Raw genomic sequence first — 22,076 nt, forward strand, 5'->3', positions numbered from 1 at the left:
GGTTTTTAGCTTCTGTTGTGGCATAACCAAGGCATAGTGTGCAGACCAGATGTGACCCACGTTGTTGAAGAGTACAGTCTGTAATGACATGGGTCATGAAGGGGCACAAGGACAGCTGTACCACTTCAGAGTAAATCCTGCACCTTGCTCAGCATCATGCCTCAAAAAGCTGTAAGCAGGCAGCTATGCACTTGCAGCTTCTTTTGGGAGCCTTATGAACCTGATGTCATTTACCTATTTAATAGCCCTCCTTCAAGTGCTTGTCCCACTCACATTTTGACCCATGTAAACTTTTTCCATACCCCCAATATCCTTTGGCAAGGGTATCCACAGAACTGCTGTGTGCAGCTGCAAAAATTGACTCGCTTGTTATAAATCTGGATCAGGCCAGTCTTGGTTGACGGCCTTTGGTTTTTAAACTAGAAGAGATGATAAAGGGTCAAATTCTTGACTGTCCTTGCTATGGTTATGTATTTGTGAAAAAACCTTTACCAGATCCCCTTCAAGTCGCCTTTTTTTTTCCCAGACTCCATTATTTTTTGACAGAGAAGCCATTCCCTAGTGTTTATCCTCATTGTTGCTCTTCTCTTGACACTTTCTCAGGAGCGCCTGTGAGTTGAACAAACAAAAGCGACAACAACAAAACCCAGATGTGTTGCTGTGTATTTGTGAAAGGGAGAGGGATCTCTTTGGAAGTGTGTTCTGTCTAGTAACTGTAGTCAAAGGCACAAAGTAATTTTTAAAGGAAATTTAGGATTGGTACTGTCAGTTATTGACAAATAGTACTTTAGAGCTTCTCAGTGAAGGAAAGCTGCTGTAAAGCTGCAGGGGTAGAAACATCCCCTCAAACTACGTAATCCATTTGGTGTTTAGCACTATTAGCCCTGTGCTTATAGAAGATATCTATGCCAAGAAGATATTTATATGAAGACCTTTTTAGTTGTTCTCTAGTGATTAGAAACCCATGATAATACTCATAAGAGCTCAAGTTTCTCCTTTGGATTAAACAACTACTGGCAGTGATTATTGATATCTAAGATAACTACAATGGCTGTAGTGCCTTTGGATGTGGTGCAGACATGACCCGTGTGGTCTGAGATGGGGAGAATATTTGTGCAAGAAGGCTCTTCATCAGTCTGTCATGCGTTTTTATTTATTCTTTTAATCTGTCAATGCTGTGGCAGAGTTTCTGTGTGCTCAGGCATCCCCTCTTCCATTACACCCACCTGTCCCTTGCAATAAGCCATGAGTCAATGTTCTCAGGAAGATTTTGCACGCCTGTTCTTCTGAAAGGTACCTGAAGGTCCACCTTCTTCCCAGAGGGTAAGTGTTTGGCACTTTCTGAAATAGTGCATCTTCAAAGTACTTCAGCTCAGGCACCTGAAATGACCAGTTGCATATGAAAACCTGAGCTCTGAGCTCTGTGTGTGTCTCCGTGGAAAGGTCAGATCTTGCCGAAATTATCTGAGGTTGCTGTGAGGATACAAGTTTTGCAAAGACACAGTGTACTCAGAAGCTGAGCTGCAGCACTGCTGGGGGAGATGCCAGGCTGGCAGGGATGCTTAATGCTCCTTTCTTGCTCCTTTCTTTCTTGGAGAGGCATTGAAATCCTGGCTGTGGTGTGACAAGGGAGACTTGAGTGAGTATGTGACTCTGGCATTGCATTTTTCTCTTTCCTTTTCCTGGCTTTTTGGAGCTGTTTCCCATGACATTTGCAGTGGCCCTGGAGCCTGCTGGGTGGGTTGGCATAGGGGAGGTGCAGGTACTGGGCATCTGAGGTCCCTGGGTCCTGCACTGTCCCTTGCTGCTTGAGTCCAACCACCTGGCTGCATGTCCCCTCTTGCCACTGCTCTTATCCCCCTGTGCACCTCCGGGGCCTGGGAGATGGATGAGCTGAGAGCTGCCTGGCTGTTGTTTGGCTTGCTTCTAGCTCAAAAGGCTGTCAACAACAGCCCAGATCTGTAGGGGATAAGGATCAGGGAATGGCTTCCTCCTTATTGCATGGGATTTGCTGTCTTTTGGAAAAAAACAGATGCACAAACCTATAATTTCTTATTAATTTTAAAGTAGCACTTGGCTTGCTACCTCCTCCCTATCAGCCCTTGCGTTGTCAGTAAATTATATTGGATTTGCAATTAAAAGCCAGCTGTGTCAGTGCGGTACCAGCCAAATGCCGCCATCTCTGTCTCCTGGGCATCCTAAGGAAGGTGTGGAGCACACAGTTCCTCCTGCAGTGAGCTCTTCCCTCACTTTAGGAGGGAATGAGAAGAGTTTAAATGGGATCTCAGACACATTATTTTTGTTAATCAGAGCTCTTGCTCGCTAAGAAATGCAGTTCCTGTGTGTTGTGGATGTAGCAATTCCCAGAGCTTGCAAAATGCCAAACATCATGCAAAGGGTAACTGTTTGAGGACAACATGTACTGGTGGATGTCTGCCTCAGGCTGATTGTTTTTCTTGTTTCCTTTCTTGATTAAAATAGTTTCAGAGAAGTATTTCTGCTTCTGCTGTTTGGGTTTTTTTAAAGGTGTTGAAAAGCATTTTTGCCCAGCTGTGTTGGAGCAGGAGTTCACGGCCAGGCACAGGGAGCAGCACTGTGGATGTGCTGCACCTTGCCCCTCTGGAGATCTAGCCTGTTCATCCAACTTCTGAGCCGTTGTGTCTCACCTCTGGGACAGAAACCTGCTGCAAGTGGTAACAAAAGCCTGACTGTTTGGTCTTCTATCCATACTGGAGCTGGGCAGGACTTTCTCTGCACTGTCTTCCTTCTGTCCCTCAGCTTCTTAGGCTCCTGGAGCCAGAAGGGGAAACCAGGAGCTCTTTGGCTCTTAACTCTCTCTCACTTTTGGCTGCATTAGGAAGGTGCAGCAATCCAGTGAAAGAGGGAATAGAAGAGGAGGAATGTAGAAAGTGGGTCTCTTCAGAACCTGAAGGAGGACTCCAGATAGAGTTACAATCAAGGTCCTAAAAGCTATTGACAAGGGAAGAAGGAAGCCCACGTTAGTGCTGGCCATGAGGGTGGTGAGATTTGACATCTACCAAAAATCTGTGCTGTGGGTCCCCCAGTGTTGTGAACTTCCAGTGAGCTTTGGAATGTCCGATACACATCTCTGATAAAATGCTTTTTTTCAACCGGACAGTTGGAAAACTCCTATGTAAAAAATCCAGCACCATGTTAAAAGCCTGATAAACAAAGTTGTGCACTTAGCTGAGAAATGCTTGAATGAGTGTCATGTGTGCAACTTTTAATTCCTCCCAGTGCATATTTGCCTTGTGGTGCAATTGTCATTGCATGTGGGATATCTGTATGCTGTAGCAAGACTACATGTGCATACAAAAATTGGATTATGAGCTGTCTTTAGGTATGTAATAAAGATCTTGTCCTTCCTGCTGCTTTGAAAACAGTTTCCTTCAAAGGCTGTAGTATTTGCTTTGTCCTTTGGCATTTGTGGGGTGAGAGAAGAGGCTGTCTGCACCTTAGATGTGTTAGTTGTCTCTAGCAGTATCTTTCCCCAGGATGAAGAGATTGGTACAGCAAACAGTGGGGGAGTGTTTGCCTCTGTTGTTCCTCTCCCTGCTTGTTTCAAATGTGCTAGCTTTCCCTGTCCTCCCCTTAAATCACATTATTTCATAAAGAGTAAAAAGAAACATAATTTGGAGCAGCAGCAAGCTGAGCCCAAGTTAATAGTTTGAATTGCACTCCATCTGTTCAGCTGCATGCCCTGATGGATGTGCTGAACCTATTTTTCACAATTTGTTTTAAGCTGCTAAGAACCATCTCTCCTGGCTCCAGTCCAGGCTGGCTGTGGAGAAAAACTTCATATCTGGACATCGATGTCCAGAGGTTTATTGAATCAATAAACCCCAGATTCAAGACTACCTCTTCCCCTGCAAGATGCCAGTTTTTGAAAGGTTAAATTCTTCTCTGGACTTGAGCATTGTTACTGAAAATTAGAGGAGAGGGGGAAACCCCCAACATACACATGCACAGAGAGGATGAAATTTGCAAACGTGATTATGCAGGACCTGCTTTAAATCGGCTTATTGCTGTTTTATGATGGCAAGCAAGCAGTCACAGAAGCCAGGATTGGCCTTGCCATGTGTGCGTGCTGCTGGTAACTCAATAACCGATGAACACCCACCGTGGTCTCCAGACCTCGAGCCTTTGATGTAGCAACAAACAAGATAGATTGCTGTAATTTATCTGGCCCCTGGAGGGCTGTGCTGGTAATGTGCCATGAGCCCAAGGGCCAGCCATCCATAATCTGTGTAAAAATACAGCGGATCACAGTCACCGTGCTGCGCGGCTGTCTTTGTTTTGTGCTGCGCACGTTTGCGTGTGTACGGCGCATGGTGCTGGGCCCTGACTTCAGCAGCCAGGGCACTGAGCTCTGGTGTAAAGTGCCCACTCCCTCCATTAACTTTAATTGGTTTTGTTATGTACTGAATGCACACCTTTCAGACAGGCTTGGGAAGGCAGTGCTGGAAACCTGATATTTCTCTGTGTGCCTTTACAAGTGTAAGAGAGAACGGAGGAGGTGTGCTGGGTTTGGGGAAAAAGAATGGGATTTTTGTACCAGCTGAGGCCTCTGGCGGGTTTGCTGATGGAGGACGAGTGCCTGGGGCATTGGAGTTGGGTGGCCCAGCAACCGAAGGGAGGGAGTGCAGCCCCCTGGCTTGCACAGGGGCCTCTCTCCATGGGGTGGTAAGAGTTGGAAAGTAAGAGTACTGAAAACAAAGACCTGTCACCTTGAGTTTCTGATTTGTTACTGTGTGGTGCATTGCCCTTTCACACCTGGGTTCTTACTGCTTCCAAACAAGGGTTTTATGTTACCTCACTGCTGCTTCTTTCATGGGGTGTTTTTAAAACACATCCATTGAGTCAGCAAGAATTCTCCAGTGTGACTCAGGAGGGTGCTGGGCCAGAGCCCGATGTGCCAGCTGTAAAATGGGGTGTGAGGACTTGCCTGGTCCAGCATGGCCATAGAAAAGGGGTGGTAGGATGGGTGTACGTGTGGGGATTGCCTGCTGGTCAGTAACCCTGGGCTCCTCTCCTCCCACAGGCATGGCATTGGCCCAGCGGCAAGTGACGGTGCAGGAGGGACCCCTGTACCGCACAGAGGGATCCCACGTCACCCTGTGGTGCAAGGTGAGCGGCTACCAGGGCCCGGCGGAGCAGAACTTCCAGTGGTCCATCTACCTGCCCTCGGCCCCCGAGCGGGAGGTGCAGATCGTCAGCACCGTGGACCCCTCCTTCCCCTACGCCATCTACACGCAGCGCGTGCGCAGCCGGGGCATCTTCGTGGAGCGGCTGCAGGGGGACGCCGTCCTGCTGCACATCACCGAGCTGCAGGAGCGCGACGCCGGCGAGTACGAGTGCCACACGCCCAACACCGACGAGAGGTACTTCGGCAGCTACAGCGCCAAGATGAACCTCGTGGGTAAGCTGTCCTGCTCTCGGCGCTGGGCCAGTGGGGTGACAAACCCTTGAACCCCTGTGTGCACTGCAGTCTGTATAGGCTGTTAGGTGAAAATCCTGTGAGGGAGAACTGGAGCGGTGAGCAGGTGGCACAGTGGTAGGAGTTGCAGGAAATCACAGTATAGAGGCACAGGAAGCAGCAAGCTTTCTTCAGTAATAAGGCCCTTCTAAAAACGAGGCATCAGGCAGCATGGCTGGGCAGAGGAATGTTTGAAGCCATAGCTGAAAGCAATATGGATGTGGAACTGATTTACGCGGAGGTAAAGGAGCAGGGAGTCTGTATCAGATGGTGTAAGTCACAGACGAGAGAGCTGTGTGCCAAAGGTGGTGAAATAGCTGAGCAGGGAAGAGAAGAGTAATAATGAGCAGCGCATAAAAGTGAACAGGAGAGATGGTCATCTTCAAACTCTTACAGCAGTGCTGAATGCATCCCGAAACCAGCACACCGATCAGATTGAGCTGTCTGTAGATGAGTGTGGAGAAGTTGGTTTGGGATTTTTTTTTTTGCTTTGCTTTAGAAAAATCAAAAATAGGTTCTTTAAAATCTGGAGTATTTCCATGGCAGTTCTCTGACTAGAAGATTTGACCTTCTCAAGCTTCAGCTAGCTTTCTGTATCTCAAAACAGGATTGTATTCCAAGTGTCTAACTCAGCTAACAACAGTCAAATGGCTTCCATCCAACTCTTTGGCTGAAAGACCCCTAAAAGAGCTCCTTCCCAACACAGACATGCCTCTAGCAAATTTAAGCCCACAGACAGCAAGCAGGCTTGCTTTCCTTAGGTGGTGTCTGTGAGCCTGCAGCTTGGAAACCACTTTGACATTACCCAGGCGTGGTGGAGTTGCTGGTTCAGGCTGTGTTGACACAAGAAGTTCCAGTGAGAAAGGAGCCAGGATGTGATTTAAATCACAATAGCCTTCCTTTGGGTTGAGCTTCTTGCCTCCAGCTTTTGTGGCCTTGGCTTCTTTCCTTCAGGGGTGCCAGCCCAGCCACTCTCCCAGGTGAAGCTCCGCAGCATGGGTGCAGGTGCTTATTTAGGTGCCTGTTTTCCCATCTGGTGTCCATGAGCAGTCGGGAGGCAGATGCCTTGAGTATTCTATTTTTTATTTGTAGTTCTGTGATTTGTTTTAGGTGCCCAGCTTTGCAGTTCCCACTGCAGTTCAAACAAGACTGAGTCAGCGCTGCTGCTGTTACAGTCACCTCGGGGAGTGAAACCCATTGAAACTGACACCTGCTGAAAAAACGTGCCTGGGAGCAGGGTGGGGTTGGAAGTTGGGTTGCTCTGCCAGGGAGCTGCAGCTGGGCACAGTCAGCACATCCAGTGGCTGGGCAGTGCGAAGCTCCTCAACTGCTCTCCAAGGGTCTGGGGAGTCAGAGCTGGGTTGGTCTGTTTTGCTCTGTCCTACCCTTTCCACAGCTACAAACCACGGTAAGTAAGATTTGGGAGTCCCTAGGCACCTGTGAGCAGTGCTTTGAGGACATTGGCTTTGGGGCTTACATGTGTCGGAGATACTCAAGAAAATTGATCTGAAGTAACTTCTAATTGATTAGTTAAATCACATTACGCCCCTTCGTGGATGCTCGCGCTCAGGATTTTGGGCCCTGATTTGGTTTAGCTTTATTCATTACTGAAAATTCACTTCAGAAATGACTTAGGGTCACTTGCATTTTGAACGTGTGCATCTGTGTAAAGTGCTTTCTGTGGGTTAGCCAAACTCTGACAGAAACTGAGTTTTTCAGAGTGCTTCCTACAGTGAGCTGTAGACAACAGGCCCTTACAGAGAGCCTTCCCTCTGCCTCCCATTCGTGGGAACTGGTGCTGACTTCAGCCTTGTTGGACCCCAAAGTCCTGCTAGAGAAATGGGCTCCTCTCTGCAGAGCTGGGCAGATCACGTGTCCTTTATTTTCCTGTTGTTTTAGCTCTCAACTACAGGTTCGGGATTTTCAGGCTGGTTTTCTTTCTGCAGAGAGTGTGTGGAAGAAGAGGTACAGAGGAGAGTTACTGTTCTCATTTTCTCAGAAAAAGAACCAAACTTTTCTCTTTTTTTGTTCATCCAGTTATGAATTTTTAATTGACTCATTAGATTGAGTGGCTCTTTTTTGGCAGCAGCAAAGCCTGAAGGGAGACAGGTTTGTTAGCATCTCTATTCTCTCCACTTATGTGTGAAGTGGATGGGTTTGAAGCAGTGTTGATTTTAGGCTTGCTGCTCTGGGACCTTGGAATTGTTGTGTCCCATGGTTTGAGGAAAGAGCTGGAGGAGGAGTTTCTCCTCTTTTCCACCTGCATGATACAGTCCTGTGATGGGGGATCTGGATGGACACTGGTGCAGCAGCACATGGGGCTGCTGTCTGCCCCGGGACAGCTCAGCTTACAGCAGAGCAGCTGGGATGTGTTCTGCTCCTGCCATCTGAGCATTGTTGAAGGCTGTGTCTCCAGGGCTCCAAGGCTGCTGAAAAATAATCTTGTCAGCTTCAGAGACATGCCAGTTTGGCTTGAAAGTACACTTCTATCTACCTCATGAACAGCAGGCGTGGTTGGTTGTCCCTCTCCCATTTTTACTGTCACTGCTCCAGATGCCTTTTCCTTCACTGAGACTTTGGCCATGGTCTAGTAGCACTTTGAAGACCTGATGTCTCTGATGGCCTGGAGTAAGAAGTACTCCCCAGGCACTCTGTGGGGCTCTTATCTGAATTTAGGCATGCACCACAAGTGCTAATCTCACTGAAGCTAGGAATGAGGCCAGTCATGTGGTTCAAAGGCCTTCTGCCATGCGAGCATGTGTATCAAGGCCTAATCTTCTTTACCACTCTTCAGTTTCCTTCAGTTGCTTCAAAAACAAGCCTTTCTGTATCGTGCTGATCCTCTTACCATCCACCTCTGAGCTGCACCTTTGAGAAGATGGAGTTATACCTGGGCTGCAAGGTGTGTTAGGAGAAGAATTTAGGACGTGTCAGACTGAGTTTCAGGTGCTGAGGGAGGTGGGGTCAAAAAAAAAAAAAAAGTGGGGTGCTGCTTTTCAGGATGTTATGGAACCACAACCTTGTGATTGATTTATGAGAAGAGATCAGCCCATGTACCAAGTCTGCAACTCTGTTGTTTGCCTTCAGATTTCAGTTCCCTGAGGCAGACAAAAACTGCTGAGGCTAGTTCATGCCCTCTTACTTAGGGTGAGGGGAAAAGATTTTAGAAGATCTCATCTCCCACCCATTTAACACCAGGCTCACTGCCCAAGGTAGATGTTCAGGCAATACCTGCCATCAGAAGACAGAAAAGGACAAATCTGGAGAGCAGTCCATCTTTGTTTAAATCAAGTGCATTGTTCTCAATGGTGACTAAAGAGAGATCCTACATGTTACACTCGTAACTAGCTAGTGGCTGAAGACTTGGCTGCTTTTGGAAACTTCCCCTATCAGGTTTCTAAGCAACTGATAGGAATTTTGGCTTTGTGGTTGAATTGGGAAGACACTTGAGCGTACTGAAGAGGGGAGTTACAAAACTTAAATTGGACTGATTAAATTGTGGGTCTGGGGACTATGCACACAATTGTATTGGGGTCCTGCCTGTTGCTGGCTGTGAGAAGTAGTGTGGGCTGTTCCTTCACTTTTCTAAGAAGTTAAGGACAGCAAAGGCTTTGCAGGTGAAGGAAAGCAACATCCCAGAAGCACAGCGTCACCACTGACAGGACAGCAGTATTTTCCAGATTGTCACTGGAATTACCCTTTTCTTAGTAACTCTTAAAATTCGGGCAGAAGAGGAGGTTTCTGCACAGCAGTTTCTGCAGGAGTGCAAACTGAGGTGCTGGTTTGTTCTTCTTTTGATAGGCAAACTTGTGTTTTGCTGCAGGGTAGAACTGAGCACGTGGCAGTTCCTTCAAGGAGCGTGAGTCACTGCAAATTTGTACTCCACTATATCTCTGCAATGAGTTGTTTGTGTGCCTGTACCCTTACTTAGGTAACAGTGAAGAGGCCCAGGTCTAACCTCTTCAGAAGCTTCAGACTTTTATCTTAGTGTTTTTTCATCTGTGCTCCCAAAAACGTTGAGATCTTCTTCAGAGTAAGTGATTTGAGGGAAGAAATCAAGCTTTGAGGTTTTTCTTAAACAGGTAGTGATAGAGCAGGAGGAAAGGTTTCAAAGCTCTTGAGGGGGTGGCAGCTCTTTTAGTCTTTATTTTGGGGGAAGCAGCTGTACAGCATCAATCCTAAACAAGTTAAAGCAAAAAAATGAAAGGGGCTTGGATGGGAGAAGACCACAGTCTCCACGGTACCACAGGCTGGGAAGAAGCAATGTCAGTGCAGACTTGAGAAACAAGGAGCACTCAAACACAGCTGCCTTTGCAGTGGGCAGGAGCTGCTGTGGAGCTGGTAGTGCCTGCAGGGATGGTCACCAGGACCTTCTTCCAGCCAGGCTTAGGTCACAGAGGGCAGAGAAGCTTTGTGCTAGCTAGGTGCTAGTCAGTGGCTGCTCTGTCAGCATGGCCACACTTCTCTCTGCCGTTTCTCCCTGGTTTCATCCTGCCCAGGTGGGTTGGTGCCTTGACCTCTGCCCTGTTCTCCTGTGTCCTGCATTACCTGGGATGGCTCCCAGGGGCTCTGTGTGGTTTTTTGGCTGGTAGCCCCATTGTGGTGAAGTTTCTACGTTGTGCCATGCTTAGGAGTGGTGGTGGGCAAGGGCGTTGTTGGGGTGAAGAGCCGTCTGCCTCTCTGCCTGACGTCAGGGCTGGCTGCGGCTCTGCGTGGTGGGGTCTCATCTCCTAATGCTGAGCTGCCCGAGGCACTTGCAGCTCTCTGCAGACCTGTACTCAGTCCATGGGCACTTAGACCATGCCTTTAGGAGTTTGTCTTCAGGATCCTCTGTGCCCTGCAGCTGTGACATTTAATTATGTGGCCACCTGCAAGCCCATAGCTGGGACAGGGAGGACATCTGTAGGGTGTGTCTGAGAGGCTTTGGTGGCACCGGAGGTGGAAGAAAGATTTATGCAGGCCAGACACTTAGCACTGGAAGGAAGGGGGCTGCATGTGTCTCAGACAAACATTCAAGAGAAGAAAGCAGGTCTCTCTTGCTGCACTTGCCACCAAAAACCTCCGGTATCTCTCTGCTGAGATTGAAATTGTGTAGCAGGCAAGAAAAAAAAAGAACTTTTATTATCCCATACCAGCTGCTGCTGCTTGTTGCCAGCAGCTTCCCTTCTTCTTTGTCAAGTGCTGCCATACGTGATCTGTCTGTGCACAGAGTGGAGGGAGAAAGTCACGTCACAGTTTGGATTTGGGAGAGCACAGTCTGCTCCTGGGAACCTGGATGAGAGCAGTCACTTCTCTCTGTGTGAGGCACGTGGACCTCAGTGGCTGCTGGTTTATTCCAGCTGTCAACAGGGCTGAAGGTGGCTTTGCTTGAGGCAGGTGTCAAAGAGAGAGATGGCAATCTCAGAGACAAGGACCTACCAGTTCTGATAGAAGTCTTTGGGGGCTCTTCTTTATGTGCTTTTTCTTCTTTGTCTTCACCTGAGAGACAGGGAAAAGTGTTTGTCATTGCACTTGAGTGGGCAGCTTGTGTCCTGGGGAGACCAGGCTTTTTGCAGATGAGCAACAACAGGGCAAAAATTGAAATAAGCAGTTCAGCCTGTCCTGAAAGGTTGCAAAGGCTTCATCTCTGGAGGGTTTCAAGACCTGACAGGATCAAGCTCTGAACGGCCTTGTCTGACCTTATAGCTGACCCTGCTTGACCCTGTAGCTGCACTATAGACCCCCAAGGTCCCTTCCACCCTGAATTGTCCTATGATCCTGTGATGAGCTACTTGGCTGCATTGCAGAAAGGAACTGCTGTTAGGCAGCATTTTGGAGGGTTGGTGCTAAATAAAGAAGTTTGGAGGCTCAGAGCGAAATAATGGCATAACACTGATAATCTCAACCAGGTGAGAACAGCAAGGACCATTTTACATCCCCAAATTCTATTTTTTTCTGGCATATTTTTTGTATTTCTTACTGTTCTTATTTCTCTAGTGAGGTTGGAGGAGTTTGTCTCTATTGCTCTGGTGTATGAAGGTGGAACTTGGAAATCCTAAGCACAGATGTCCTGATCTCTCTGAGTGTCTCAGCGGCTTGGCTACCTCCATGAAATATGTGTGTGCCTTATCTGGCCAAGCTGTGTGAGTTAACCAAAGTGAGCTGCAGGATTGGTGTTGTGCTGTGTGAGTTACATTCATCTCTGCTTGTTTGGGCTGTGCTTGTTGCAGTAATTAGCTCCCCAGAGGAGTAAAATGTCCTTCACTTTCAAATTACCCTTTAGTTGACATTAAAAAGGGATTTTTAAAAAACAAAAAATCAAATGCCTTCTTATAGGTAGTCCTTTGCAACGAGACACAGGGTATTTTGTTCTTACTGTCCTCCTTTACGTGCTTAATTCTCTCTGTAGTAACCTTCACAAAAAAATTGACCTATGCTCCTCTGCTTCTCCTTTCTGTTCCTGCTGTGGATGGAAAGGAAGTGTTTGTCTGTTAATGGGGGAGGAGTGAGGAGAGGTAAACATATTTACCTCTGGCAGTTCTTATGGCCACAGCCTGGGGAATTGCACCCGGTTTGTGATGCTGCAGGCATCGGGCCCTATTGTGCTGCCAACTTGCTGCATGTCCCTGGATATGGTGGGCTCCATCTCCCTCACCATTTTCCAGCTGGTAAAATTAGGGATAATAGCACACAAGCCTTTCACAAAGTCTAAGCTAAATAATTGTGATGTGCTTTGAGCTCCTCAGATAGCGGGAGTTAAAAACAAAGGCTTATATTTCAGCTCTGCCTGGTAATAATGCGGAATAGGATTCATCTCCTGTCCTGCTTAGTCATTTTTGCTATCTTAGAAGTGTAGCTGCCTAAGCTCACCCAATTTTCCCCTCTCAGAAGCTGTGAGGCTGATAGGCACTGCCAGACTGGGGGGCCGGTGATCCGCAGTGCCGTGGGCAGGGGCGTGGGAGCGCGGCACAGGCAACCCTGTGCTTTAGTCATGAACAATCTGGCAGTGAATTGCATGGGCTGGTTATTCCTTGTGCTTCCTAAACCACTCTTCAGTAGATAGCAGTCAGGTTAGAACTGATGGCTTTCAACAGAAGTCTCTGTGCGTGTCCTCGCATAGTGGGGCAGGGCTCACTCGTTTTGTGTGTGTCTTTATCTCATCCCCTGGTACTGTATTTTCCTGCTGAACACTTCCAGTTACTCCTGTTTTGTTGCAGTATGCCATCTCCTATTCTTTCCTGTTGGAATTGCTTGCCTGATTTTCACTTTCTTATTGTAGTATTACATGACATCACTTCTGTACCTCTGTCTGTGCAGGAGAAGTGGAACAAACTGTGGGCAGACTATGCCTAAAAAATGGATAATCCATTGTATCCACTCTTTTGTTTCTTTCTTTGGGTTTTTTTCCCCCTCCCTCGCCTTTCTGCCCTGTCCCTCAAAACCATGAGCAACTTGGTGGCATGACATGCTTTGTGGGAAGGGCTCTCAGCTGGAGAACTGATTCTTTTTTTTATGCCATCCACCTACCCATTTCTCAAAAACCTGGCATTAGACACATTTGGAACACATCGCTGTATTCCATATGTTTTTCCTGTATTGTCCCCTTTGAGGCAGAGGTACTTTTTTAAATTTAGCTAGCGTGTGGAGAACAATTACGATAAGAATATGTGTCCTTTTTTGGACTTATCTGTACACTTGTACCGATGCATTGTAAGAAAGAATGTATTCTAAAAGGCATTTCTAAAAATGTAAATTAATGTAGCCTCAGGCAATTGCACAGCCCTCTGCTCGCAGATCTAGGCTTGTCTTTAAAATGAGCCCTCTCGCTTCCAGACTTTCTATGTCCCTTCCTTGTCAGGAAGGCAGGCGTGGAATCCCGAATGCTGACTTGCCTTCAGACTGTGAAGAGCTGCAGTGTTTTGCTTGGGTGGGTTTCTGTGCAGTGCTGAGCCTGAACAGTAATATCAGAACAGTCAGCTAAAACTAACTTGGAAACTAAAGCAGTCTTTCCTGAAAAAGCCTCTTTCCTGAAGGCTCAGAGTCATGCCCTCCGGTCTGCTCTGTAGCCATGTCTGGCTCCTCTCAGGCGTCCCTCAGGTTGATGGGAATGTGGCACTTGCTCTTTGCTGAGCCCTTTGCCTCCTCAGTGTCAATGAGGCTTGCAAGGCTTGGGGTCCTCTGCTGCCCTGAAGGGAGTTGCTGAAAACAGCAACTCTGCTCAGACCATGTGCCCTTTTTGCTTCTCCTGCTGACTCTTCCCAGTTCCTGGTAAAATGTGGTAATCATAATTGTCATAATTGTTTTATAGGATGCCTCTCAGTCTGTCCCTCTGAGTAGAGGGATTGGTGGCATAAGCTGTTGGTGTATATTGACATAATGTGCTGAGAAGAGGTAAACGATGCAAAGGTTTCTAAGGAGGAGAGAAAAATCTTTAGTTAGAGATCCTGGTGCATTTGAATACCAGCTCTACCACAAGTGGGTTGCTCAGCATCCTAGGTTCAAGCCTTGGGCAAAAGGTTGCCTGGTGTTGACAACAACCTAATGATATCTCCCATCCTGAATTTAACATATTCTCCTAATGCCCTCTGGCACCCTGAACCTCTTCCTCCCCCCCCAACCTCCCCCAGATGATTACTTTTTCACTATATGCACAACTAAGAGAAGCTCTGGAAAACCAAAAAAAAAAATTACTGCGCACAAAAGGAGAGCCAGAAGGAGCTGGACTGGGTCAGGCGAGCAGGTGGTGGAGCCAGCAGGCTGTAATGTGGGATGGGCAGAGCCTGGTACCGGCCTCCTCCCTCCTGTGCACTCAGCAGCTTTCCAGGGGCTGCTTCCTCCTCGCTGGAGGGGAGCTCAGGGACACCCATCTCTTCTTCCACCTGCACCTCCCCGCCAGTGATGGGTGCTGAGCAGCCAGCACGGCCTGGTGGCTCCCTGGCATGGGGACCCACTGCCAGTGCCACTGGCAGAGCCCGCTGGCATTTCTGGCAGCCTTGCCGGAGCACCGGCTGGCGGGGGAGAGGCACGGAGTGTGCAGGTTTCTGTGCTCGTGTGCCTCCACAGAGTCTCTCAGCGTTAAATGGGGAAAGCGATGGCTGTGAGCGCAGCTGGTAACATATGGCACCCGTCCCCTGCCTTAGCAATTGCTCAGTGAACTCTGAAAGTGGCGTACAGTCCCCGTGGCTCCAGCCAGCTGCAGTGCTGAGAAATCCTGCGATGGAGCGGCGCCTTATTTGATTACCACCGAAAACTTCGCCTTCCACGTTGCCTATTTTTCCTGCTGTGCTTCCCTGCGGAGGTTTTTGCTGTGCTTACTCTTCCTCCCACTCCTCTTTCTGTTTGGTTTTTTTTTTTTTAATTTATTTTCCCTGGAGGATTGCTTTATTTGTTCTTTAGTTCCAGCCCCTCAGACTTGGTTGCTCTGCACTTCCGTCGCTCTGCTGCCCTGAGAGGCAGGGGTAGCTGTTTCTGCTGTTAATGCCAATGCTTTCCTTGGATTCTCTGGGAGAACAAGTAGGTCTGGTGATGAACAGTGGAGTCCCCATGAAGCAGAGGAGAAGTGCAGTGCCCATTGCTCAGCTCTGTGCCACGAAATGCTCCCTGTGTGTGGATGCGCGTCTTCTTGTTGTAAAATTACAAAACCAACAGAGTCAAACTGGTGACCAGTGCTCAGGGAAACTGCGGAGCAGCACAAGCCCAGTACCTCCTAGCAGCATTACCAATCTACATCACATCCTTTCTGTCATCTCAGATAAGATAGCACTAAACTTGAAAGCGCACTGCTTCTGTGCCACCCTTAGCTCGGATGATTTGGAATCCTTATCTCTAATTTAGCGATGTTGCTATTGAGCGTCTGGGGGAGAATGGTTGTGGGGAGGGGGAGATGCGGAGATTTCTTCAGGTTTAAAGCTCCAGAGGGTCTCTGCCCTGCTTCTGTGACCCACAGGAGAGGGAAAGCAATTCTTTGGTGCTTCTCAGAGGTAGGCTTTGGGTCCCACAGCAGCCTATTCCTCCTCCTTCAGCCCAAAGCCCTGGCAGGACTGGCCTTCCTCCCTTCTCCCTTCGGCTCCAGGTGGTGCAGGGCTTTGCTTTATGCGCTGAGAAGGAAACCTGACCTGCACTGGGACAGAGCTGCCCCCTTGGTAGGGAGAAGCTGGGGAGAGAAATTTTCCATCTTGATTGTGTGGCTGCCCTGTCAGTTTAGCCCTCTAACAGTTTTACAATCTTCATCTGATATAGGTTTAAGAGGATTTCCCTGGGCGCAGTGGAATTATTATAAGTCAGAGAGCAGTCTCCAGCTGATATTCCTTCAGCAAGTATTTATTTTAAGTGGGTTTAACAGTATTTAATTTAAAAAAAACCTTTCCGGTTTTTTCATGTTTTGGTTTTTGGTTTTTTTTTTGCATGAGTTGTAAGTAAATTGTTTGTGTCATCAGAGAAGTAGAGCCTGAATAAAATGAAGAAATGTATTATTGCTTTCCAGGCTGGGGGTGGTGGAAGGAAAGCAGCAGCTGGAGGTGGGGAGGATAGAAGATAAAATAGTAATGTGGTGGGAAATGTAACATTATTCCATGCAGCACTGATTAGTAATACTGCCAAACAGCTGTTTATAAATGGGAAACGTAATGGGAAGGAGGGCTGCAAGGAACATGAGAGTGCTGCAGGCACTGCTGGGTCATCATATGAGGAGGGGATGGCTTCTGTCAACCTTATATCTGCCCCCTGCGGTATCAGGGGCTGTGCTGCTGCAGCCCCCAGGAGCATGGGGGGCTGGGGGTGTCCCATCCACCCTCCCCGGCCCTTGTGGGGATGGTGCTCAGCTGTTCTTACGCATAACATGCTCCCCCCAGTTTAGGAGTTTTGTGTCACCTTCAGAAAAGAGGGGCAGTGGCAACCTTTGGCATTGAGAAAGCTGTGCTTGTAGGAGAAAAATCTCTATTTGAGCCACATGTGGGCTGTTTCTTTATCCTCTTCCCTCCCTCTGGCAAGCTTTATTGATGGCAGACGGCTCTGGGGCTGGATGTGTGTGCACACATCCAGAAGTCATGCTTAGTGAGAGCCGCCTTCTGGCCACCTGCACCCAGGCAGCTTTCTAGTCCTTGGAGTATTTCAGAGGATGCTAATGGAATGGGATTAGCCGCCCCACTTGCCCTTGCCATCACCAAGAGATGTTTCTGGAGAGCCTACAAAGAAAAGCCGGAGCTAACAGGGCAAACCCAAACAAAGGCGCTTTAGAATGCAGAGAGAAGCGTGATTTTTACCCTGAGGAGGCAAGAGGTGGGGCTGCTTTGCTCCCCATTTGAAGTCTGAATGAGCCTCTGCCTTAAGGGATTGTGGATGACTGAGTTGGTACTAATGGGCTGGATGCCCTTCAGTGCCCCTGCTCTGCCCTGCTCCGGTTCCTTGACATTGTGTTTCAACATATTGTGCCCTTCAGGGCTATATTCCTTACTGCTTGCGAGTTAAAATGATAACTTAGGGCTCTCCAAGGAAATGTGGAGCTAGGGATGCCTGCCCTGTGGAAGTGTGTCATGGCAGGCAGGGTTTTCTGGACAGGAATGCCTCAGTCCTAGGCACGATGTGCTCTGAGCACGTAACTTGCTCAGACCCTGTCATCCTTCATTTTTAGCTGCCTATTCAAGAGAGCAAGATTTTTATAAAGCCATTTCTTACCAAAAGCATTTCCTGATTGTAACTTGTAATGCCAAACACACTGAGGGGGTGAGAAGGTTTAGAGAGATCAGTTTTCTTTATGGCATTGTGCTGCTGTATGGAAGCAAAGACATCTCAAAGCAGCAGGTTACTTATCAGAGGGTTAACGTTGGGCTCTCTGTCCACTGAAAAATTGCAGAAAAATTTCATCAGCATGCCACAGATGACCACAGGTGCTCTAGCAGTCTGTTGTCACCTTTTGAGCTCTTTCAGGTGTAGTGATGCCACCTGTCCACAGACAGGACTCCTTGCAAAGCTGCAGGTGATGGTTGTGCCTGACGGGTGGCCCACGTGGCGCTGCGGCTGGAAGGGGGGGAGCGCTGGCACAGCAATGTTCGCCTATGGGGAGGGGAAAGTGGGTGGAGAGGTCGCATTACCAGAGGCATGAGTCCATAGTTTGGAGAGAGATTCTGTGCTTTGAAGGAGCTCCTTTGTTGTGGGTGCAGGCCAGAAGGGCTGCCCTGAGAGCGGCAGGTGCTCTGGCACAGTGTGAAAGATGGGCTGTGGCCACAGGGGTGCTTCCAGTGTCTTCCCTTCTGCAGTCGTGTCCTGGGCTGGTGTGTCACTATCCGGGGCTGCTACTCAGGCCTCACCTGTGTGCTGGCTCTGCAGAGCTTATCTCATGAGTAAAGTTAGGAGTGCTGCCCAGCATACAAACAGCCCCTTGCAAGTACAGCAGCCAGATGAGCGTATGAGCATATCCAGAGGACTGGTACGGGGAAAAGCATCCCTTTGCATGTGGGGTTCCTGCCTCCAGGCAGAGTCCTGGCGTGCAGGGTGAGCTGAGCCAAAGATGGAGCCCTTTGGCTGCTGTGAGATAGGGGATTATGGCAACCCTGCCCTTACTGGGGAGAGGGAAGGTGCTGGTCATCCCAGTGCTGGGCAGTGTGAAGGAGAGCTAATGAAGGCTTGCAAGGCAGAGAGGGAGCGGGCTGAGGGAGATGGAGGTGAGGGAGCTAAAAACAAGCAAAAGGTGAGAGGAGGGAAGAAAGAGAGCTGAAAAGGGAGCAGGAAGAAAAGCGGGAACAGCAGCACTGGGAAGGCAAGAGGAGGAGGGAGTGTGGAAGTGGCAGGTGTAAGACCTTGGATGGGAGTTTCTGTGCTGTTAAGAGCAGTGGGGTGTGTAGGTTGGCATCTTGGAGGTATTGAAGCAGGGAGAGCTGGAATGGGGATGCCCAGAAGAGGGACTGTGGTTGGGGTGGAAGGAGCAGTCCCTGCTCCCTCCTGCGATGGGAGGAAGCCTCAGAGCTGCCAGAGACATGGGTCCTTCTCTGTCTGGCCTCCTTCTCCAGGGGTTTGTGGGGGCTCTTCCCCTACCCTTTCCATGTGTCCTTTGAGTGCCCTAGATGCTGTTTCAGGCTTTTGACTCCAGAGCAGACAATGAGGGTTTCAGTGCTGTCTTCCATCAGGGCTGTCAGGATGCAGTAATTACCTTTGCACTGCTGCCTCCTACCCTTTATTCCTCTCCCTTTGTGACTGGGATGTCAGAGGCAGTGATGGTGCTTTGAGGAGCTCCTTTTGAAGTGACTTTGTGAGTCACAGGGACTGGTGAGCAGTGGGGAGTGAGCTGCTGGTGCCCAGCACTCTCAGATCATTTCAGCTCCCTTGTGTCTGTGGCCAGAGCAGCGTGTCCTGCATGCCCATCCTCAGAGACACCAGGCTCCTCAGATCTCATCTGCTTAGTGGGGCTCGTGATGAGGGTTTGATGTGGGTGGAAGGAAGGGGAGAGAAGGAACCAGGACACCGGAGGCGTGCTGGGCTGGACAGCAGTGCTGTGGGTTTGGGTTGTGCCCATGGGGCTGGGCTTAGCTGGAGCCTCTTGCTGTGAAAAGCGCAGCGCCGGCTCAGGGTGCTGCATGGGTGCTGAGCTGCCCCGTGGCAGCAGTGGGATGAGTTTCTGCAGGCAGCCCTGTCACAGACCATCAGTACAGCAAGATGGACTCGCTGTCTCCTGTGGTATGTTCAGGCCACAGGATGCTCTGGTAGGGCTAAGTCAAGCTGGGTAACTGTGGACAGTTTGCACTAATGAGATGTTTTAGATGGCACATGTGCCCCCAGGAGCTGGAACTCTCCTCTCCTTGAATCTCTCACTGAAAGGCAAGAAGGTGCTTTCCATTACTGCTGAAGTATCATGAGTTTGAGCCAGGCACCACAGTCCCAGTCCTATTACTGGTCCACAGGGCCATCCATCCTGTCCCTTACTGTCTTCTGGTTGAAGTTGACAAGACCAAAATGTGAGTCCTCCCATTGACTGCCAGGACTTAGCACTGCTGTTGAGCGTTCAGGGATGCTGTGTGGAGCAGTAGAACAGCCAGCCAGCCTGTCTGTATACCAGCCAGAGCAGAGCCTGATTAAGCTTATGAAACCTGACAAGATCACAGCCTAAGGTGGTATTGCTGGAGGCTGCTTGACTGGGAACCATGTTCCTGTTGCACCGGCACAAGCATTAGGGATATGTCTCTTGAAGCCTGTCATGACACACGGCTAGCCCCTGAGTAGGGAGCCTGTGAATGTCTCTCACAGCTGTTCTCCTGCCAGCACAGTGCAGGAAGAGCCTCCTCCCAAAAGGAGCCCTGGCTGCATCTGCTTGCAAATGAGGAGCAGTTCCTCATTCTGTGCTGGGGGATGCCCCATCTTGGCTTTGAATGGATGGTCCCCTGAAGCAAATGCTGACCAGGGCACTGCTCTTTCAGCTCTGCAGGTACAGTGACCCCTCCAGCTTGGCTAGTGTGTATGTCCCCAGAAAATCAGGCTTTTTGACCTGTGAAGGACATCCCCATAACCCTGCTGCTTTATCAATGGCCTGTGTCACTTTGACCCCAAACGAGGAGCTGTTGCCCATCTGTCAGGGCATAGCAGTCGGTGCCTGAGGGTGCTGTGTGCTGCCTTCTGTAGGTCTGGGAGCTGGCAGAGCAGGGACTGCTGCAGGAGGCTCTGTGGTCTGCTCACCGTCAGCTAAAATAAGCTCTGAAGCAGTGCATCCTGTGGTACAACCTGGGTGGGAGACTACCTGATTCACCGCCTCTGCCTCGCAGCTATTGCAGGGATCTTCGTGCCACTTGTTGTGGATCTGCATGAAATCAGAGGCTTCTATTTCCTAGCAATCTGTATTTCTCACGCAGGCTCTGCCCTCGGATTCCTCCTGGTCGGATTTGTGTTCGTCTAGGAGAAGCAGCAGCAGCAGCTTCTTAAACAGACCAGCTCTTACGCCTTTGTTTCCTTCAGCCCCACAGGGTTAATCTCCTTCTTGGCACCTGATTATTTGCTGCTGCAGGATGTGTCTTTGAAATTCTCATTTTGCTGGCTTTAATCCCCATCTGGGAGCTGTGTCCAGGTCTCAGGGGCTGGGGGCGGCTTAATACCTGCTCCCCCTGAGCAGCTCAGTCGCCTCTGCTTCTCCCCACAGCTGGTGGCCCTCAGGTATCCCCGAGGGAGGTATTGAGGTGAATGGACCACTTCCAAATGGTTATTAAGCATTTTGTGTTGCCTTGTGAAGCTGATGAGCATTGGTATTGCTGGCTTAGCAGCCGGCCTGCTGAGAGCCAGGGATGGGGGCTTGCAGGGCTGCGTGGTCAGGTGAGAGATGGAGCTCCCTTTCTGCTCTTGCCATGAGCTCCTCTCCCTTCACATCTGAAGCACATCAGGCATTGACACAGCTGGCACACAGCACTATATCCCCACAAGCCACCAGCTTCTCTCACCCTCCTGCTGCTCCAGCATTTTGCCTGGCACTTCTGCAGGTAATTGTCCCCAAAACATTTCAAGCCATTGCTCCATCTTGCTGCCTTTTCCTTCCACCTCAGAGCTGCCCACAATTACCTCTCCAGCGTTCCTCTGCCACCCACTTGTCTTGATGCCTGGTCCAGGCTGTCACACTGTCCCCTTCCCCTCTTCCAGTGTCCTTGCTTCTTTGGGGCAAGACCATTCCCAGTGGAGCTCAGGGTGCTCTCTCTCCCTGCCCATGTGCTACCCCTTCTCCCCCAACCCCATGAGAAGCAGGTCTGCTCTCCCTAGCTCCTGCCCCCTGCTGTAAGTTATCCATTGTTTTTTAGGACGCTTGGTTTCCTCTCCCATTGGCTTTCCCCCTTCCAGGTGCTTCTGTCGGTGTGTTATTAGCTGGCACAGCAGCAAGGAGTGGTTCCCCAGGGTGCTCCCTCGCTGACATGAGCAGCAGACGGTGACTAAAACAGAGGCAGCTCAGCGCGCGCCGCGCTCGCTTTGTACCTCTCGTACTCCTCACAGCCGCCGGGAGCTCAAAAGGGATCGCAGATGTGGAATAAACGGGAGCGCTTTGAACAAGTGGCACCGTAATCCCTCCCTGCCCCCGCCCCTCTGCCCCCCTTTTTGCAGACATTAGTTTGATTAAAATTGCATGAGCCCACACACGGGTGTATTTTATTTTATTTTTTTTATTTATCTCCTCCTAGTGAGAGGCTGGTTTGAGGTCTGCTTTGTGGGAAAACAGCTGGAGGGATGCTGGGGAACTTGGGGTGTTTTAAAAAACTTTCTCTCTGCAGAGCTCACAGCCAGCTGCTGTGGGGCTGGTTGTACTGGTGAGACCTGCTTTTCCTGTGGGATGCTAAACACAAGCACCTTCTTCCCAGCAGAGCCTCAGGTCCTTGCTGGTGGTGCCTGTGTGTGCGCTGGGCAGGCAGGAGCCCCTTCCAGCGGTGCTGTAGGGCAGCAGCATCTGGAAGGGTGCAGTAGGGTTGCTCCAGCAAAACTTCACCCAGGGCTGTCCACGTTACTGAGGGCATCTCCAAGGCTGAGGGTGGGTGTAAACAGCCAGCATGAAATACAGGAATTGGTTCACAGTGTAGATGAAGCAAAAATAGTTTAATTCTTTTTCAGCCAGGTTTGTGCACCCAGATTGGCCACAAGTAAAGTC

The 22,076-nt window shown here is 49.4% G+C and overlaps 1 protein-coding gene across 1 annotated transcript in view; it reads left to right on the forward strand.

The window, feature by feature from the left end:
• Nucleotides 1–22,076, forward strand: part of IGSF3 (immunoglobulin superfamily member 3) — a gene marked incomplete at both ends in the record, with an annotated part of 92,009 nt that overhangs the window by 22,184 nt on the left and 47,749 nt on the right. Inside the window, one exon of the mRNA XM_082277412.1 lies at nucleotides 5,063–5,440. Coding sequence (XP_082133538.1) covers nucleotides 5,063–5,440 — 378 coding nt within the window. The remainder of the gene's footprint in view (nucleotides 1–5,062; nucleotides 5,441–22,076) is intronic.

The sequence above is a fragment of the Coloeus monedula genome (genome assembly GCF_965178545.1).
Source record: "Coloeus monedula genome assembly, chromosome: 3".
In the NCBI taxonomy this organism is placed as follows: Eukaryota; Metazoa; Chordata; class Aves; order Passeriformes; family Corvidae; genus Coloeus; species Coloeus monedula.